The sequence below is a fragment of the Typopeltis vanoorti genome, chromosome 16 (genome assembly GCF_054136105.1).
Source record: "Typopeltis vanoorti isolate ZY-2024b chromosome 16, IOZ_Tvanoo_1.0, whole genome shotgun sequence".
In the NCBI taxonomy this organism is placed as follows: Eukaryota; Metazoa; Arthropoda; class Arachnida; order Uropygi; family Thelyphonidae; genus Typopeltis; species Typopeltis vanoorti.
This window is the reverse complement of record NC_143564.1, coordinates 94124099-94144362: the sequence shown is the minus strand read 5'-3', so window position 1 is coordinate 94144362 and position 20264 is coordinate 94124099. Positions and strand designations below refer to the sequence as shown.

General features: G+C 34.6%; 1 protein-coding gene across 2 annotated transcripts in view; it reads right to left on the bottom strand.

The window, feature by feature from the left end:
• LOC150098186 (lachesin-like) overlaps window positions 1-20264 on the bottom strand; it is a 426324-nt gene that overhangs the window by 94932 nt on the left and 311128 nt on the right. For both annotated transcript variants that reach the window (XM_090406556.1, XM_090406555.1), the window contains exons 2-3: window positions 11432-11544; window positions 4657-4864 (exon numbers count right to left, since the gene is read on the bottom strand). In XM_090406556.1, coding sequence (XP_090262682.1) covers window positions 4657-4864; window positions 11432-11544 — 321 coding nt within the window. The remainder of the gene's footprint in view (window positions 1-4656; window positions 4865-11431; window positions 11545-20264) is intronic.

The following is a 20264-nucleotide window of genomic DNA, read 5'->3' as shown; positions in this document are numbered from 1 at the left end:
CCATTTGGATTTCCATTGTTCCAAATGGAGATAAGTTAGTCATGGAGCTCAACGCCCTGGGGCTATTATGACTAGAGAATTGTGGAAGACAATTCAGTGAAAAGGAGGGGGTATCTAATACGCGAATAGCTTACTTCTAAATACAATCTAACATTTTGAGGGAGATTTCTGGGGCACTACCCCAACTAATGTTTAGAACGGATATCAAGGCTTTTAGAGGCTGAAGAGTGTATGGAAGTGATGTGGACATATTATTAGATTTTTTTGCAACTGTTTCCTTGTAATTGTGATATTTATTATTATTATTATTATTATGTTTTTTTGGAGGAGAGATTTTTCACCCAAAAATAGTATGTTTTTATATAATCATTCTTGTTAGAATACTGGGAAATTATCAAGTAGGATCATGCAATAAAGATGAATGCAACCACACATTGAGTGTATCCAAGAGTTATCTTTTCCTGCAAGCTGCTATACTCGGACCTGATGATTGGGAAGCTTTCCAAAGAAGAAAGGAAAGACACGACATAAACTAGAGCCACCCTATTTTAGAGACCACACATGGCAATAGCCACTTCACGCCTCTAATAAGTATGGCGTTGGTGTTTCACCGATCAATGAAAGTTATTTTTCATCTAGAGATTCGATTGACATTTACTCTCATTAGATCGCATTACTTCCTGTGTCAAACTACTAACCTAGTAGATGCCAGAGATGGTAGTATTAGTGTAACCACTTAAAGGATTTATGTCTAGTCTTCATTGTACTTGCTTGATCTTATTGTTATTCTGTTTTTTAGACCTGCTATTAGTGGGCATATTTTAAAAAAAATGATAAAAATATCTAATGAGCAGTTTTGAATTTTTATTGTATGTGAATGAAAAAAGGATCAGAGAGAATGCAAGGGAAACATGAACATGTGGAAGTGAAACCATACAATTCAAGGTGCAGAATTTAGGCAGATGATTATATGTTTGTGCTATTGCCGCAGTGGTGTTCGCGGATATATGCAACTTTTAATATTTGGGGTAGGTTTTCCTACGAGTGCTCTGGTTCCCTCCTTCAGACATGAATACGCCTAGCATACTTTTCACAAGATAATTAGGATTAATGATGTAACCAACTTGGATAGACTTGCGTCTCCTAATGGAAGGTGTTTTTTGTTTTAATAATTTGTATTTACTTTGTCACTTCTTACTGCCTGGCTATAGGTGCTACACCCTCTGTCCAAAAAGAAACCGCACTTTTAGAAAATAGAAGAAACTAGTGGCGCCACCTGTTGTATCTTTTTTGTTGTCGAAAGCGGCAATCTTCATTAGTGTTGTGTCAATTCAAGTCAAATGTTTATGACATTTGTTTCATTAGAAACCGAGTTTTAGTGCCAAGAGTGACAGTGTTTTGACGAACGGTCGGAAAATTAGTTTCAACTGCGATTGACTTTTGTGTTAAACGTGATAAACGTTCTACCGAAATGCATCAAATGCTTCAAAAAGCATACGTTTGTTCCCCACAAGTTGACCGACGACCAAAAAATGTGTCGAATTGAACACTGCAAGGACCTCATTAAAACCGCTCGTAAGGACTCAAACTTCCTCAAAACGATCGTTACTGGTGACCGGGTCATCCAAAAAAAGTCTCTTGGAGAAGACAATGATGATTTGTTTCTACCATTCCAAGGGCATTATCAACAAAGAATTCGTTCCGCTCGGCCAAACAGTCAATGGCGAGTTTTATCTCGAAATTTTGAAGCGATTGATAGCGAGAATTCGTCGCGTACGGCATGAATATCGTGACGACCGACTGTTCGTTTAAACACTGTCACTCTTGGCACTATAACTCGGCTTCTAATGAAAGAAATATCATAAACAGTTGACACAACACTAATGAAGGTTGCCGCTTTCGACAACAAAAAGATACAACAGGTGGCGCCACTAGATTCTTCTATTTTCGAAACGTTCTGTTTCGTTTTGGACAGAGGGTGTATTTGTATACTACTGGCAAGATATTGCCTTGTGTGTTGACGAAGAACGTAAAATAATTCTTTTGTTATGCTATAGTTTTCTTTCCAGTACTGCTGTGGCATTAACATGTAAAGTTAACGAATGAATAGTCTGAAGATTTTGTGTAACTGGACTGTGGCTGCTTGGAGAGTTGTTATATTTGTAATCTGCCATTCGAGCAATTTCTCTCTCTTTGCGCATGTGTGTGTGTGTGTGTGTGTGTGTGTGTGTGTGTGTGTGTGTGTGTGTGTGTGTGTGTGTGTGTGTGTGTGTGTTTATGATGATGATGAGATTTATGATGCACATGTATACATCCCAAGTAATATATGCCTATGCGGTCATTTGAATATTTTTAGTGCAAATTTTGTTCTTTGACCAGTGTGCAGTTTAAGACGTTGATGACTTTTTACCGCAATTGGAGATTTTTTAATCGGAAAAAGATTACCAATGATAATAGTAATCTTGCTTTGTTCTTGCCTACTTTGTTGATTGTAGAACGTTGATCGAGAAATTGATATGGGCTGTGTTCGAATCTTACGCCATGGGCAAGAATTAGATATATCTATTATGCTATGTCACGATAATGGAGAGACAGTTATGAGAAGATGTGGACAAAAATAAAGATAGTTCCGGTAGAGACACAAGACAAGGGGATTTGATATCTTCGAGCATCTTTACCATGCTTGTGGAAAGGAACATTGGATGTTATAAATAGAGTATTAGACGAATTTCATTTCAAGATATAAGAATCGATAACATATGATTTGCAGATGGCAATTATGAAAAAAGATGATGGGCTAGAAAGAACAGTACTGAAATCAAAATAAAAGAAAAAAAGAAAGAGATACAGGATGATAATAAAAGCCGAATAAAATGATGATATTCGTGAATAAGAAGATGAAGATTTCTTCTTGAAGAGGTTAGGAAGTTTTATGTAACAAGTACCACGTGACGCACAATGTAGACTATAAAAAGGAGATAAGAACTCTAATTACATAAGCGAAAGTAAGCCTACAGGCGATGGATAAGAAATGAGAAATTAAAACAGTTAGTCTTAACACAAAGATAAGGGTACTGGAAATGTGCATATTCACCACGACTATCTATTGATATGAGATATGAGATGGTCAAAGACAGTATTTGGGAAACCACTGCTTTTGCGGACAAATATTTACATTAGAAGGAACGAACTATAGAGAATTCCTACGAATTAAGCGGATGCAATTGAAGAACATCTAAAAAATATAAATCAACAAGAGAATCTAAAACAGACATTAATTAGAACTAAAGTTCAACTTTTTTGAACATATCTTCAGTATGGATAACAGAAGAAAGATGAAGAAGTTCTACAGAATATCAAACCTTGATATTCGGTAGAATGGTAGGCATAAACACGAGCGAATGATCAAGAAGAGGGTAGGTAGATTATATAAATGAGTGACCGGAGATTTCTAAGAGTTGAGTCACATGTCAATGAACAAAAAGAGATAGCGAGAAATGCATCAGACAACGACCGGTCCTGGACCCATGGATATCGATAGTTATGATGAATAATAATGTCTTACTGTTTTTATTTAATGGAATGAGATTTATATTTAGAATCACTATTAAACTGTGTAGAATGACTGTAACTTGAACTGTTTTGAGGGCAAAGTTAGAAAAAACTAAAGATATCTATAGCACATAGACCATAACTAGCTCTTTGCTTATGATGAGTGACACTACTCAACAAAAATGCGAGTAACGCACCATTTCATGACAATAAACGTCTCAAATATTGATTGTCCTTTTTAAAAACCTTTTACCCTTTCTTATTAAAGTATTAAGAAATATGGATTTAGTTAAAATGCGCTCAACGTGTGAATATAAACAAGTTAGTCTACAAGTAGGGCATTGAACCATTATTTATTTTCCTACTGGAGTAGATAAAGGTAGAAAGATAAGGGAATAAAATATAAATAATGACAAAGCGCTGTCGTGCATCAGTGAGCAGAGGACTGGTTCTCTATTTGTTTAATTTAATATCAACAAACAACAATCTTCCACTTCAAGTAAAGTGCCATTTAACATTTGTTATTTCACACCGCCGATCAGAAGACGACAATGGAAACTAGATGATAATATAACGTCGCATTTTAGCTGCCATCAGTATAATAAAGTGCACTGATTCTTTTCCTCATAGCCTAAATTAAAACTGAATGGTTGGTTAAATATTTTCAACAAACTTATTAATTTAGCTTGACGTTGGCAAAATGTACTTGCATCTTAACCGAATAATTCACTTCCTACTTTTTTGTATTAATATTATGTTAGACATTCATTTTAGTTATTTCTTAGATAAGTGATTTTATAAGCTTTTTTTTTATTCCAGATAGGAGGGTTGGCTGATCTTTCTAATATGGTATATTCTTTCATGCTTAGTCATGTAATCAGAATGATCAACAAACACTCCTATCTGGATTAAAAATCATTAAAATTTATAACAGCTTATAAAATCACTTATCTAAGAAATAAGCGATTTTATAAGCTATTTTAAAATAGCTTATAAAATAAAATTTAAAAAAATACTGAGTGTCTAGGTACAAACTACTGCTCTTTAAGTGACCATTTGGTCACTTAAAGAGTTGACAACAAAACAAAAAAAAATTACACTTACCTAATACATCAATGTATCCAATCTGACTTTTCATAGGCACCGTGTTGATTTGGCACATGTAACCTCCTCTGTCTGTTTTCTGGACATTTCTTATTTGTAGAACAAAGTTCCGATTGTCACTATGACTTAGACTTATCCTATAATTCCTCGTGATAATGTGATGGTGTATCGTAAGAATGGCTTTGGTTTCTACTTTTATCCAAGCAGCCTGCGTAAATAGAAATGAAAACGTGTTTAAACTTTATGCGTAAACTTTTTTAAAGTTATTATATTATACAGTTTGTTAATAGCAATATATATATATGTTAAAGATACCAAGTTATTTTAAATAAATATAAACCTGGTTTTTTTTTACTCCATTTCCCAAGTAAGCAAACAGACAAGTCAGTCAAGTTTGCGCCTGCAAGTGTTGCAAGTCTAGCTGACCCTGCAGGAAGTGCAAGGCCAAGGCAACTCGTGGTAAAGGTAGAATAAGCTCTGATCACTATTCTTAATATTTACCCTTAATGCAAAGCACATCTCCTGGAGGAGGTGTATGATGCTTTGTATTAAAGGCAAGGGGCCACTACCCAGACCGGTTTCGATCTTTTACTGAGGTCTCGTCAGTGGGAGCCAGGCTAAGTATACCCGGTATCCGGAGAGTTCATCGAAAAACAGTTTACCGAAAGACAATACCGAATTGTGATTTTTCGATGAATTGTTGTTTTTCGATCAATTGCGTTTCGATGAATTGTCTTTTCGATTAACTGCGCATCGGTGAATTGCTTTTCAGGGAATTGTCTTTCGATGAATTGCTTTTTCGATTAATTGTTGTTCGATAAACTGATTTTCGATGAATTGTTTATTCGGTGAATTGTTATTCGATGAATTGCCTTCGATGATACCCAAGGTAAAAAACTTTCTACATCTATCTCTCATCCTGAGATTTTTATTTAATAAGGTCAAAGCACCTTATGGTAACTTGTGTTGGTAAAATATTTATAACCTCTGTATTAATTAAAATTTAGTATTTCTTTTTACCATACTATTCATAAAAATATTTTAACTCCTTTACGGATTTATTACCGTAATAAATCCACACCTCATTTAAGATTTGTGAATATAAACAACCGGGATCGAGTCCCGTCTAGGGCCAGAAGAACATTTATCAGGATTTTTCATCTGAAGGTGGGTTACTCAATCTCGTGAACCGGGTTTTACGTCCCACGAAAGAAACAAACTAGCCAGGAGAATGCAGACATACGAGTCTGTTCTGTTGGGTCTGGAGTCAAAAGCCTGCATGGTAGGTATAAAATGAATATACAATCAGTTATCGTAAAAATATAGATCAAATCATGAGCATGTATTTTTTTTGTTAAGGATAGAAATATGTATAATGGAATTAACAAGACATTTTAATTTTGTGAATTGCGCTAAATATTTTTTAAATAGCACATCACCAATGAAGGTGAAACAAATATTTTTTTTCCATTTACCCTGGAATATCTTTTTAGACAGTTTCTTTCCTAATATGGCCATTTAATTACACTGTTTGTTGGGCGCGGTGTTGTCACCATCAGCTGTTCTCAGTTTAAATATGCGAAACTGAAAAAAAATCGTTCTTTCAAAAATTGAATATTATTTATTTCTTTTGCTTTATTATTATCTTTGTAAACAACGTTTGCAAATATTCTAATTATTTTTTTCGAAGTCCTGTATGAAAGACATCGCAGTAAAGATATCTGTATATTTTCCTGCTACTTAATTATGCTATTCGCTTCTTTTTGTTACAAAAAACATGAGACAGTCTAGAAAAGTAGAAACGTCTTTTATTATTGTATTAATAAGGAAAATAATTATAATTATTTTCCTTAATAAACAAGCATGTGAAAGTATTCTAAAGAGGTATGCATTAAATCCATGTAATAATCGGTGAAGGCGTATCATTTGGAGGTGGAATATATATTTATAATAAGAGTGTAATGAACGAAGATAAAATTTTGAAAAAAATAGTACATTGCAGATCTAAAGTTGCATCATTTTAAAGCTTCTGATACGAAGTTTCTGATCAAATCTTCGCCCAGATGGACTATTGAAAGGTCTAAATGTTCTATTAGCGCTAAAACTGTTTGGAGAACTATTTTTTCTACGAAAGCTATATAACCACGAAGAATTCATTTCTCTCCACTACAGTCGACTTTAAAAATTATAAAAAAGAATATAGATAGATAGAACTTGTATATGGAAGTTTTCAGATACAGCAATAGTTGCTGTTCTGATCCCGGAGATTGTTGTGACAGCATAGGATTAAACTGGGCTGTTTGGATTGGTTAGTTAGAGCAAATGACATGCAACTAACATGTGCTTGAATTATATGTACCTTCGATAGTGGGTTTACAGAACTGTTTGCCTGTTATGTTGGGGAAAAAACAATATGATTGTCTCAGACTACATAATTCAGCGGAAGATATTAAAAATTTCCTTAAGTTCTGACCAATATTGGAAACTAGGTCTCTTCAATCGAAGATAAACCTATCATCTGGTTAACTACTAACATCTTCAGTTCTTGATATATGACTTGAAGGAGTAAATAGCATGCTATTATAGTACATGTAATTAAATTTACATTGTTATTAACTTCCCATTCACATTTTCTAAAAAAATTTCTTCCGAATTCATTTGTTATTTCATTGGTCGGCAATACTTCATACGGTTTACTAACCTTATCAAGTATTGACAAGATCTGTTTAGAAAGACAAAGGGAGTTATAGGAGTCTTTTCGTAGATGTGGAGGAGTAAAATGTAATTTCGAAAAATATTCAATAGAAGAAGATGCGAAAAAAAAAGATAGAAAGAGTGTAGTTTGTACATTCATTTGTACAAGAAATATATTAATAAAAGATTGTACAGGAATATATGGTTGATAATGAAAACTGAAGTGATATGGGCAATGAAAAACAGCTCTCAAAATGAGAATCTTCTGGATCTGATGGAGAATCAATGGAATTGTGAGTTCCTTATGCTGGGAGATTAAAATAGTGAATATATTAACTGAATGTAATATAGTGCTTCCATCAAGTTAGAAATTTTTAGGATCCATGAGAGATGAGATAACCAAGAAACATTTTAGTCCTAGATTATAGTATCTTGAACTTGGTGACTTATAGACTTGGGTCCCTTCAGATTTTGATCAAATGACACACACACACAATTGTCATTCTCATCTGAAATTATGCTAACGTAACTCTTTCCATGTATTCATATTAAAAAGTACTTCGATCTACTGTTTCTACATTCGGAGGATTGTCTTTTGATGTTTTATGGGATAGTGAGATATAGAGACAGTAGTGATAAAAACATAAGGACAACGAGCTTTTGAAATTATACTTTAGTACTTTAAAAGATTTGATCCATAGGGTCTTATGATAATTTCGCCTGCTATCAGTGTTTTTATATTACCATTGCATTATATGGCAGCAACTGTTTTTTGCAAATTGATGATTCTCTTCAAAGGATCAGGAAAATTACAATCCATGATGAAAGTTGTGAAGTTCGTAATTTCGTCTTGAAATACTGCTACGCGAATTCTGGGTTGTGGCATCTGAGAAAAACCAGCAAGTTTATAAATACATTGTCAGGTAAAATCCAGATAAATCATTAATTAACAGCTAGCCATCTGCTAAGTAGGGCAAAAAGAACCAGATCATGGCGAATAGCATCCCTCTCGCCGATTGTTTAGAAAGCTTATAGCATCTGTGTGAACGTAAGCTGTTATTTTAAACTAATTTTAGTTGCTATTTTAAACAGTTAAAGTCTAACTTTATCGTATTTTGAATTGTTAGAGCGGTCAAAAAGTTTTACATGTTTCTAAAAGATATAATCATGTGAGTTTTCGCTAGTCCTTTTAACATCGCACATTTATATATTTATATTTAATGTGAATTATTGTGATGATATTTAAGCTTTTAAAGAAATTTAAATTGTTAATAAAGTATTTTTAATCGACTGATTTTATTAAAGAAAACAAAAGTAATTCCCACTGCATTATCTTTTGTTAATAAACCTAGGTTGAAACAATATATTGTATTCTTCAACACAAAGAGGCATGATACGTGCTACGAGCACCACGTACAACACTCGCTTCAGGCAGCATTATTACAAGGTTTTCTCGCTCAAAAATAAACTATTTTTATTATTTGTTGAATGTTATGATATGAATTGGCAGTGACTGCAGCAACCAGTGAGTTTCTGCACTATCTGGAAATGCAATCCTGCGTTTCCAGGCTATTTCGAGATCTACTGTATCCCTTCTTGTTAATGTTGATATACTTCCAGTGTTTAGAATGTTATTAGCAACTATCCTTTGAATAAAAATAGTAATCTTGGCTGATTTTTCTCAGTTATCATCGTGTGTTTTTGGTATCAAAAGGAATAAATAAATAACTTACATGTTTCTGTTTAGGTCTCTTACTAAGCATTCATTATAATTTCTTTTTTATCGCTTTAGTCGCTGTTAATTAGGAATTTTTTTTTCACAGTATGAGACCCAATCAAAAAGTCTTTATATTATAGAAAAAAGTAAGATATTGAGGGATATAAGAAATACTCTATATGTATCTACCATCTACATAAAAGAAATTCCAAAAAAAAACAACGAACCTGGTGTCGTTTAAAGAGAAAGTCATCCTCGTACAGGATTGAAAAAACTATATTTCCATGGTTAATCGGCTTAAAGTAAGCAAAACAAAGATGGTAAAAAAACAGCAGTGACAGTAATTTGACAATTAGTATGTATTTATTCTAGCGAATTTTTGCCTCGCCAAAAAATCATGCTGAGCAAATGAAAAAGGGAAAAAAAAAAGATGCGCGGATTAATTTACAATTCTAACAAGTCAACTTTAGTGTAGGTGTTGTAAGCCGAGGGGAGAAGAATAAGGACTAATTAACCGTAAAATTTTTATGGCACTTATACGCAATTCTGCATTAAAATCCCCGCTTCTCATTAAACGAGGCACACACATCCTCTCATAGTGTACCAATTCACACGTAAGATTCTACCCCCCCCCCCCCCCAAACAGCTAGTTATTTTCATCCCAACTCCTTCATTTGTAGTGGATTTTTCAATTAAGGCGCTCTGTTGCTATGCTTTTTTGGTGTTGTTATTTTGCTCTCCTTTCTATCCAATAGCTCTCCCCCCCCCCCCTTCTCTGCTTCACGATCGACAATAGTCGAAGAAAGCAAGGGCAGAGCTAATGATGGTGCCTGTGCCAGTCTCGTGGTGCTGGAGCGTTTCGTTTACATCAAACAGCCTCAAACTGATTAGTTGGCAAGCCGCTTGCGAGGGAATAGGATTAGGTTTGGTGTGCTTATTGGGCGTGATATCTCGTGGGCATTTCCTTTCTTTAATAACGCTTTCTGCACGGGTGAGCGTGAGTTTCTTTGAGACCTGCCGAAAGCACCGTGGAACCACTTTGCGTCCTGAACTTGACGCCGTGTCGCTGCTTTACGTATGGCAGATTGCGTTCTCGCTCTCTTTCCCCATCTCTCCATTTTGTCGATAGGATGGGTCTTGATAGTTCTCCACACATATTCTACCCAATTTCTTATTCTGATCCTGTGTTCTTGTGGGTCAATGCATAGTAGTTGTTGGCGCACTTTTTTCGTCTTACATCACACTTCATCGATTGTAACATTAGCGAATGTTCTGGAAGAGTTCTCGCTTTGCAAGCAAATGCTTTTATGCAGATTCAAAAACCCAGCACATCGCGAGTATTAAACCATATATCTTAGAAAGCGTGAGAAAGAGACCGTAAATAAAAGAAAAAAAACCGCACACGGTATTTTTGACGGAGAAAGGTAATTGTTACAATTCTCAATTGCGTGGAGGTTTACTTTTCTTGCGCATTTGCGGGATGTCAGATCAAGTCGTAAAAGAAAGAAGAAAAGTACAAAGAACGTAAGTCTCTCACGGAGAGCGATGAAAGGTGACAAGGTAACCGCAACTAAGCGTTGAGGTTTTATAATGTCTGAGGGCTTACTTATTCATTTGAGTTTTTCCCAACGAAAAAGGAAATTCCAGTCGGATCAAGTAAAAGGAAGTCGCTAGAATAATGATTATATATCCTACTCTATTCTTATTACTGTCTAGTTGAAAACTTTAATTCAAAGTACGCATTTGTTTCCTGACTTTCTTCTTAAGAAACTGCCCCCCCCCCCCGAGGATGAACTTAAGATATCACTCTGTCTTAAAAGTAATAGCATTATACGATGACAAATTATATTCATTTGATGCCACTGGTCATGTCTCCTTATCCTACTCAAACGATAATTTTGAAGAATGAGTTTCCAAAGAATAAACCTTCGATGGAGATTCGGTAATATTTATTTAATTTTTGAAAATTTCTGAACATTCTGAAACTTTTTCCGATAACAGAATCATCTTATCATTCTAAACTTTGTTTTTAAAAAATTCAGAATCAGGACTAATTAATGATGCATAGTTCAACACATCCATTCTTCTTTCAAAGAGAAGTTGTAATGTTATCTTCTATGCGTGTAGTACTTTCCAGTATGTATAATTATTTCAACTATTTCACATTCTTAGATCTTCGACAAGTCTAATAGCAATAATATATATATATATATAACCGTCTAATAGATATATTTTCAGACGCTCTCTCTCTCTATTTTAGCTATTGAAGTATTTATCATTTCAATGTCTACTGATCAAGTGTTATCATTAGCCTTATTATCGGAAGTTGAATAAATATCTGAATTCAATAATTATTTTACTTACCCTATAGGAACCCAAATTATCTACGGCGCAGGGTAACTGGGCATCCCTTCCGAGAGGTACTGTCACATTGGGAATTGGTTCGGTAAATGTTGGCTCGATTTCAAATGGCAAACCTAGAAGAAAAACAGAAAATTGTTATTGTTAACGAAAAATCTATCGTAATGTTTGATGATTAGATAATAATACTCAAAATCAGTGTTTAATTTATACTCTCCAGCAGAATTACTGCCTATTATTACCAATAATTAAATTATTACTACAAATTATTAGTACCAATAAGTGAATTATTCGTAATACAGGAAGAATGAATGACGGTTAAGTTGAAGTTTTCAATTCTAACTACGAAAGTTTAATAAATTTAAACTGAAGAAGGCAATAATATCACTCCTTTTAAAGTGATATTATTGCGTAGACGTCATTCACATGCTCAACACGCAAAATGAATCACAATTGTACATGGAACTGAAACAGAATTCGATTCGAATTCCTAAGATATGTCAATGATGAACTGGTATAAAACATACAGATGAGTAAAAGAATATCATAAAAGAATGAACACAAAATTTTCAATCTAAAATGATCTATAGTTTAAAAACATTTAATATAAATACGCCCACACTTTGTAGAGCTCCGCTTGACTTTCTGCCAAGAATAGTCATTCATGCTGAAGGAGAGAAAGAAATGAAGGATGTACGAATTGGTCACCAACATGCGAAATCACGTGCTTTCTTGTCGCTGTACTAGTTTAAAAACTACAATGTTCGTAAAAGAAAAGCTAAATTTTCCGACCTGTAATAATAAACAACCTCATCCCAGAAGACGGATTGATTACCCTATTATCGGAATGGATTCTCCTTTTTGTGCCATGCGCAGAAGTGTCGAAGGGTCTCGAATCTGTGGGCGTATTTTATAGCAGTTTTATCTCATGTAAAGCGCTTCTATACTATTTTACAATCAAATGCATTAAAAAAACGAGGCTTAAGATTCAGGTACGTTCAAGGTTTCTTCAAGATGTGAGTTCAAGAGACTGGAAATCTATGTTTCCGTGAGACAAGTGAAGGATTCTATAATTAGAGAGATCAGCTCTAGAGATCAAACGCGACACTTTATGAAGCTCCTTCTGGTCTTGAGTAGCCAAGACAATCGTCTCACATACGAGTATGGCGAACAAAATTATTTCAGATCTAAAATACCATCTTTACTTTTTTTCCGTTACTTGAATACCTAAATCTCATTATTTATATAACGGTAACCATATGTTAAAATATTTCATGGCATTATTTTAGCAACGTGAATCCGTACACTTTAATCTGTGAACTTGAATAACGTTATTCATTGCTTGCTTTACACAATTATAAATCATTTCAATCTGCCAACAGTAATTATCAATCGATCATGATTGATGAATATAACTGTTCAGCAATAGATGTATTTGTGCTGCTCAGTAAAATGGGCAAAATTAAAAGTTTTTATATTGGTTTCAGTACCAAATACGAGTTTTCTTCCTACAAAGCGTAATACCTGGCAGAATATAACAGAACAGGAAAATCACTGTCGTATGGTATTAGCAGCCCTAAAACTGGATATAAACGCGACACTTTATGAAGCTCCTTCTGGTCTTGAGTAGCCAAGACAATCGTCTCACATACGAGTATGGCGAACAAAATTATTCAGCTGCGCGGATGTTTTATTTTAATGAAAGAAATAATTTTTATTTCCATTCAAGTTAACTCAAGAAGGGTTATAATTAGAAATATTTCGCTTCGAACACAAAAAAGTCCAAACAGAGTCTCTTCATCCCTTCAAACATTCGGAATCAATTGACGTGAATTTTTTGATAGAGCGATGGTAATACAACGTCGACTATGTTATAATTACCATAAAGACAGCATGCGAATAGATTCTAATAAATAAATAAGAAAATAAATCCTACATTTCCTATGTTACTAAATGAAGATTATCGAAGGTCTCTGCGCATAAAAGTCTGCAATATCAGTCTTCCGAAGATCGGGCTGTTGTCCCCGAACATCACACCACTCACCCAACTCATTAATTTGCATCACTAGCTTCATACGGATGTCAGGCCACCTTAGGTAAGATTTAATTTTGGGACTCGGTGTAATAAAGATTGTCTATCGCCATTGTAATATCATCGTCATGCTCAGACTGGTAAGAAAGAGGATAACATCTAGAATCTCCGGGATATATAAAGACAAGAATTTGACATGTTGTCTAGCGTTTTACAGTGCCGTTTATTTCATTCTGTGTTGATAAACTTTATTCCGTGCAAAGCTCGTCTATTATTTTTACCCAAATTCATACGCAGTACACAAATGACTCAGTAACTGTTTTGTTGCTGAAATACGCGAATAATTCTTTTCAAAGCATCTCACTTTATTAAGGTTCTGGTTATCAAAATAAAGAGAGCAAGCATCAGGCTAGCACCGATATATATACCATTCTAACCTCTGTGCTCATAACTAACTCATAACAATCGCTTCGGCCACGCTTTGATGCACAAGGTGCGTTTTATATACCGGCGACTTCTCATTTCCTAGAGTTAAATCACCTTTTCTACGTCAGTCTTCATGCAACGATGGCGAGGAGTAAAATGACACGCAAAACTATCCATCCTCGCGTTACTTAGTGCCCATTATATTAATCGCTGCGCATCATCCTGTCCTTTTCGGATGGTAACCGCAGCTTACAGAGGAAAGCATATTACGGTGACATAAGTCTACGGCCCATAAATATAGCCATAAAGTGGTCGCCAGTGTGTTTGAAAGGTGAATAGCTACGAGTCTCGTAGTGTAGATTTTGCTTCGCATTTTCAAATGTGATCATCTGGGAAAAGTCTATATTAGGAAATATGGCGGGTGGCACATGGGCAATAGGACATTAGTGGAGTGTTAAAAGGTAGAACGCGTTTAATTTTTATAGGGAGGAGACGGAAGACGAATGTGCATCTTTTAGCATTTTCTCTCTTCTCCTCCTATTCCCATACATTCGTTTATCTGATCCGATGCAGACTCAAATAAAATTGATCGTCAGTAACATAAAAGTTATAGCGAAAAGGGAGGCCACCCTCCTAGGAATCATAAAATTGACAACAAGAACGGAGATTGGAGTTTAAACCTTTAGCTTGTGCCATGAAACGAGTTAGATGTCCTACTAGAAAACCAATATAAGTCACAAAGAGGATGAATATCAGAGAATTTGGAGAATTTTTTTTATTATAAATTGTACGAAATCAAAACTTCAATGAAAAACTAACAATAAGTAACTAATCATTCAAACTCGATGGAAAGTTGTTTTTCATTATTATTTTATAAATTTTTCTGACAGCTAGATGTGTGATAAAAGAACCAACAACAAGAATTTTAAAGGTGTCAATGGAATTGACACCTTTAAAATTTGTTTCTGTCACCGAAGGATAAACGTTTCTTTGCATAGTAAGTATTGTTTTTAACTGCTACGGTTTTACAATTCAGTCTCTACAACTACAAACATGCTTTGTAAACATAATATATAAATATTATATATCATTATACCCATGATGCACTTTATTTCAGGGTGACTGTGCATTCTTCAGAAAGTGAGTTATCTTTCACATCTGATCACATCCACGTTGACTTAAATAATTTGAGAAGGAGAATATATTTATTATATTCTATATTATGTATTAAATTATATATTATATGGAAAATATTTATTCTGACGAGATTGTTAGAATCATTGTACATTTCACTCTTGTAAGTGAAGTATTGTCGAAATATAACTTCTGACTTTTCCTGCTGTATTTCCAACCACTTATGAAAATCTAAAGTGTGCAGATTGAAAGCTAATAACGTAGATAATGGTTCATGTCCATTACTAGTTCCTCCTCAACGCAGTTTGTACAGATAATGAGCTTTAGATGCAAAAATCAAGGTTCGAATCTCAGCTAGGAGGAGAGGGGTATTCATAAGAAATTTTCGAGTGAAGACGAGAACAGAGTTTATCCTTTCGGAAACCCAAGTCTCTCTCTCTCTCTCATAACATACGCAGTTCAATAAGTAAAACCAATTTGTCTATTAGCTTTAGTTATATCGGCGTAATCCACAACAATCCTGTGGATTAAACGAAATTAATAAATAAACATATTGATTACACTCAGGCATTTATAAAGTTGAACAATGAAAATATGAGAGATATAATTGGTCCCAAAGAAAGATTTTAAATGTTTTTGAATAGCTTATATTCCTAAGCATTCTACATTCAACAAATAACAAATAAAAGAAGCCACTTTTAATGAATAGGCTGAAGGATATATAATATGAGTCATCTCATCCGTTGTCACAACTCCACTTAATTTAGAACCAACTACTGACCAGTAACAACAGCTGGTTGAGTTAGCAGCCGCCTACGTTATTCCTTGTGCGAATAGAAGGGTTAGTCAGCACTTTTCTAATAGTTCGAAAGTACTTGCTCTACCACAGACGGTGTATTTGTGGTGTGGTGCAGGAAACCACGAGACCATGACCAACTGACACAACAGTTTGGCTACTTATCTGATATTCCTTCTAATATATTTTTCCTGTGTATTGGAAACGCTAGAAATCGAACTAATTGGGGATGATCCATATGTTAATATTGCAGTTTCGTTATTTTCCAAACAAGTTAGCTGCTAGCGCTAGTAACAACAATTCGGAGCAAACGGTTTAAGTGGAAAACCTTTCGATATAAGAATATAGTGGTAAAAGGAGAAAACCATAATAATAAATTATAATTACTTATATGTTATTCAGTCGTGTCGCCAGCAAAACTCAACCATGGTGCACGTGCACCAACACTACCCTTTGCGAGGATAATTTGTAATTATCCTCGCAAAGTGTTGTGTTGCGAATACTCTTGTAAGGAATTGTTGTAAAGAATACTCTTGTTATATTATGAAATAATTAAACAGATCATATAAGTTCATCACTAGTCACTGTGACAATTTTATTAAGAAATGACTATGCTTTCGGCAATTATATTAATCCTTTATCTTCAGCTAAATGGTTTAAATGACCAAAATTATCATACTTGAATCCCATAAAAGTACTCATTAATTGCATATAATTTTGGAATTTTTGAGATTCACCAAAGGCCGCTCCTTTCAAATTCCAAAAATTATTTTTTTTATCTAACGGACTGACAATTTAATCACTGAAAAGCTTCCCTTCAATACTAAATAAATTTTTGCACAGTATTTTGATTCCTATTCCATTAAAGAAGATAATTAAAAGTACTTTTAATTCTGCCTTTATATAATTAGGCCACAGCCTAAAAAAGTATTCCTTTTTCTTCACATGGACATGTTTCTAAATTCTTGCTAGATACTTCTAGTAGAAAAACGTCAAAAGTTGACCTCCTGGCATTCACTTCGTTGACTCCAAACTGTCATTTTTTTTTTCGCTCCCTCACTCATCACTTCACCATTTGCCAGACTTTATGCATGAAACGTCCCAACGGGTCTGCGACAAATTTTCTCTTGAATAACGTGCAAGCTATTATATTTTTTTGCATGCTATCGCGATACAGGGTGTGAAAAAAGTGCAAAAGCGGCGCTAGGGAAGAGAGCCAGTAAAACGCGAGTTTGTATTGCATGCACCTCTACAATGATCTCTCTCTTTCTCTCTTTCACACACCATTCGTCTTGCTCTCTTTCTTGTATGGCCACTCGTGGAAGGCAAGCATGAGAGCTTCGCAAACAGGCACGAGAATAAAAATATTGAAATCTTAAAAGAGGAGAAAAATCTCTCTCTCCCTTGGTTGAAGTGCTAAGGAGAAAAATAAAAATTGACACTTTGAACATACGTGTTTTAAAGAGTAGTTTTCAAACACATGATCATTTCTGGAGTTATTATGATCAGAAAAACCTCCCCTTGAATTAGCATGAAATACTGTACATAAGGTGTGTAAAGATGAACGTACTATAAAACTGAGAGAGAAAGATTGACAATGTTCTCATGATACTCAGCGAACCGAATTAAGCATTTAACCATAGAACTCTTAAAGGCTGCAAGGACCGAAAGTGCTAAAATGTATGAAGTTCAGACGAATTCTTGCAACATCTGATTAAAACACTGGGAAGTTACGTTTTGTTTGTTAATGATATTGAGAGCTGATAGACAGCTGTTTGCGGATGATGCTATGCTAGGAAAAGTTATTAGGAATGATAAAAATGTACTGGTGCTTCAGAGCGATTTGAATAAAGTGGCTATGTGGGCAGATAAAAGGCAATAATAACGATGATGATAATATGCAATATGCAATGATGATAATACGCAATGACAAAAACAGCATGTCAATTTAACACCCGTAAATGTAAGAGTTTGAATTTCTGATTAAAAAAAAAAGATCTGCGTATCATATTGTAAACGTTGTATTACAGGAGGTGGAGGCAGAGTGTGATCTTGAAATATTGGTGGATAAAGAATTGAAGTTTTCAAGGAATATATTGCAATAAATGATAAAAACAGCATAAAGAAATGGCAGTATACTAAGAACACTGACAAGTAGAGATAAGGATGTGGTCATTCCGCAGTGCAAGGCTTTGACTAGACCACATCTGGACTACTTCGCATCCATTTGGTCATGGGCATTCCTAGGTGAAAACCAAGCTCTGGAAAAAGTTCAGAGGCGAATAACTAAAGCAATATCAGGGTTGTGGAATATTGGCTATGAAGACAGGGTGAGAGGATGTGGATTACAGACGCTAGTCAATAGACGGAAGAGGGGCGATATGATTGAGATATATAAATTGCTAACGGGTGCTTATCAAATAGTTACCGAGGATATTTTTCAAAGGGTTGAAGGAGGGAAGGGGATAGAGAGACAAGAGGTCATTCTTGGAAGTTGTATAAAGGTATAGTGCGTAAGACAGTGCGGCATGACTTTTTTTGCATGCAGAGTGGTTGGTGAGTGGAATTTATTGCCGAGTGAGATGATGAGTGCGGAAACAATGAACCAATTTAAGATGAGGTATGATAAACATTATCTCTGTTAGAATGCATCTTACTATAGCCTCCCTTGATGAATCTTGACCCAGGAGGCGTTTGTATAATAATAATAATAACTGTAGGCATTTGTCTTTTTTTTTGTTATGTTGGGCCAATACACCAGAGGTTGGCTGGTCAACCTATAGTACGTTAGTACCGTACATGGATAGTGGGTCGGGAAAGGAGAAACTTGTTTACATTTGATTTAAAAGTCTGTATATTGTATTCATTGGGAAATACATCAGGAGGAAGACTGTTCCACAGTACAGCAGTAGCAGGGAGAGGGAAAGAAAGAGGAGGAAAAGAAATCTGTTCTGTGGATTTCAAGGTGTACTGTGAAAGGATGTTGGGCGGCAGCTGTACGTGTTCCAATGGGCTTAGTACTGAGTGGGGGGAGTCTGCAGTCTTATTAGTTATTTACACCCCATTCAGTCTGTATACATGCGCACTTGTTTCAAATTATTCACGATCAACGCGTGTAGTTATCCAGTTATATCCCATTCAATCATTTTCCCACTTTTTGCCTCTGAGTATTAAGGAACTGTATATGGAACTTCCTCTTTTTTTGTCTTGAGCGACAAAAGTCTAAAAAAACTTCAAAATAAATATTTCAAATTTTAAAATTAATTTTTCAGTTAGAATTCTTAAGTATATGAAACAATTCGAACCTTTATGAATACCGATTGTCTACGATATTTTTCATAAAAATGCACCCGCATTCTCCGAAGGAAGGAATGTGTTACCATTTGCCTAATTAATAGCGGCCTACACGGATTAAGCACGTTGAGTAGCGCAAAAAAAAGTGACTTGCGTTTACTCTTATGCGACAAACCTTAGTTATTCGATACCAGGAATCTTTCAGTGGACTTTTCAGTTGAAAGTGAGTAAGCCGATTTCATTAGGAGGTTTCATTCTGACACTCAGCGAAGACTGAGAATGAAATGCTTTTCATTTCATAGTTAGTAAATTATCTATTTAGTTAAATTATTTATTTATTTAGTAAAGTTTGATTTAGTTAGTAAATTATTTATATTCAATCCACATCTACGTAGATTTTATTCTAGAAATTTCACATGAATGACTACAATAGATTAGAAAAATTTAACATGAAATATATAATATCTTAGTCGACCCATGGTACTAATGTGATTTAGTGGTTCGGCAGTAAATTCAACACTTCTCTGGATAGTTTCTGATACAGTTTGTACTACTGAACGTAAACGAATTATTCCTGATGAACTATACAGTTAAAAGATAATTTTATGTGCACAATAAGGTGCTGAATAATTAACAGATATGTCGATATGTACAACTCAAAGATAACTGTAGGTACTCGAGAGATATCATGCATTGCGTGAGTGATTTCTTCTCGGTACTGCATCAAAGTAATACATATTTTTCGTAAACACTGAACACATACAAATTTTATGGATTCATTTTTATACAGGAAATACAGAGAATATGAATTAATGTTGTAATGAAAAGATGCAACTCCAAGATTACATATAACGATAATTAATATAATTATTTTTTAAAATTTCATAATAACGGATGGTTAGTTATTCAAATCCTTTTAAGCTTATGGAAGAAATTTATTCATTTCCTTCATATAACAGGATTGAAATGTTGACGCTGAGCATCTAAATGAAGTGATGCTGATCTGACATATCTGTAAATAGCACTGAATATTTGATTCCCTATACCATTTAAATGTATTCTCATCCTAATATAAGTTTGCCGTATCTAAATTGTACAGCTTCTGTGCAGTTTTCATTGAGCTTGCAAGCTAGTTAACTAGATTCGAAAATAAA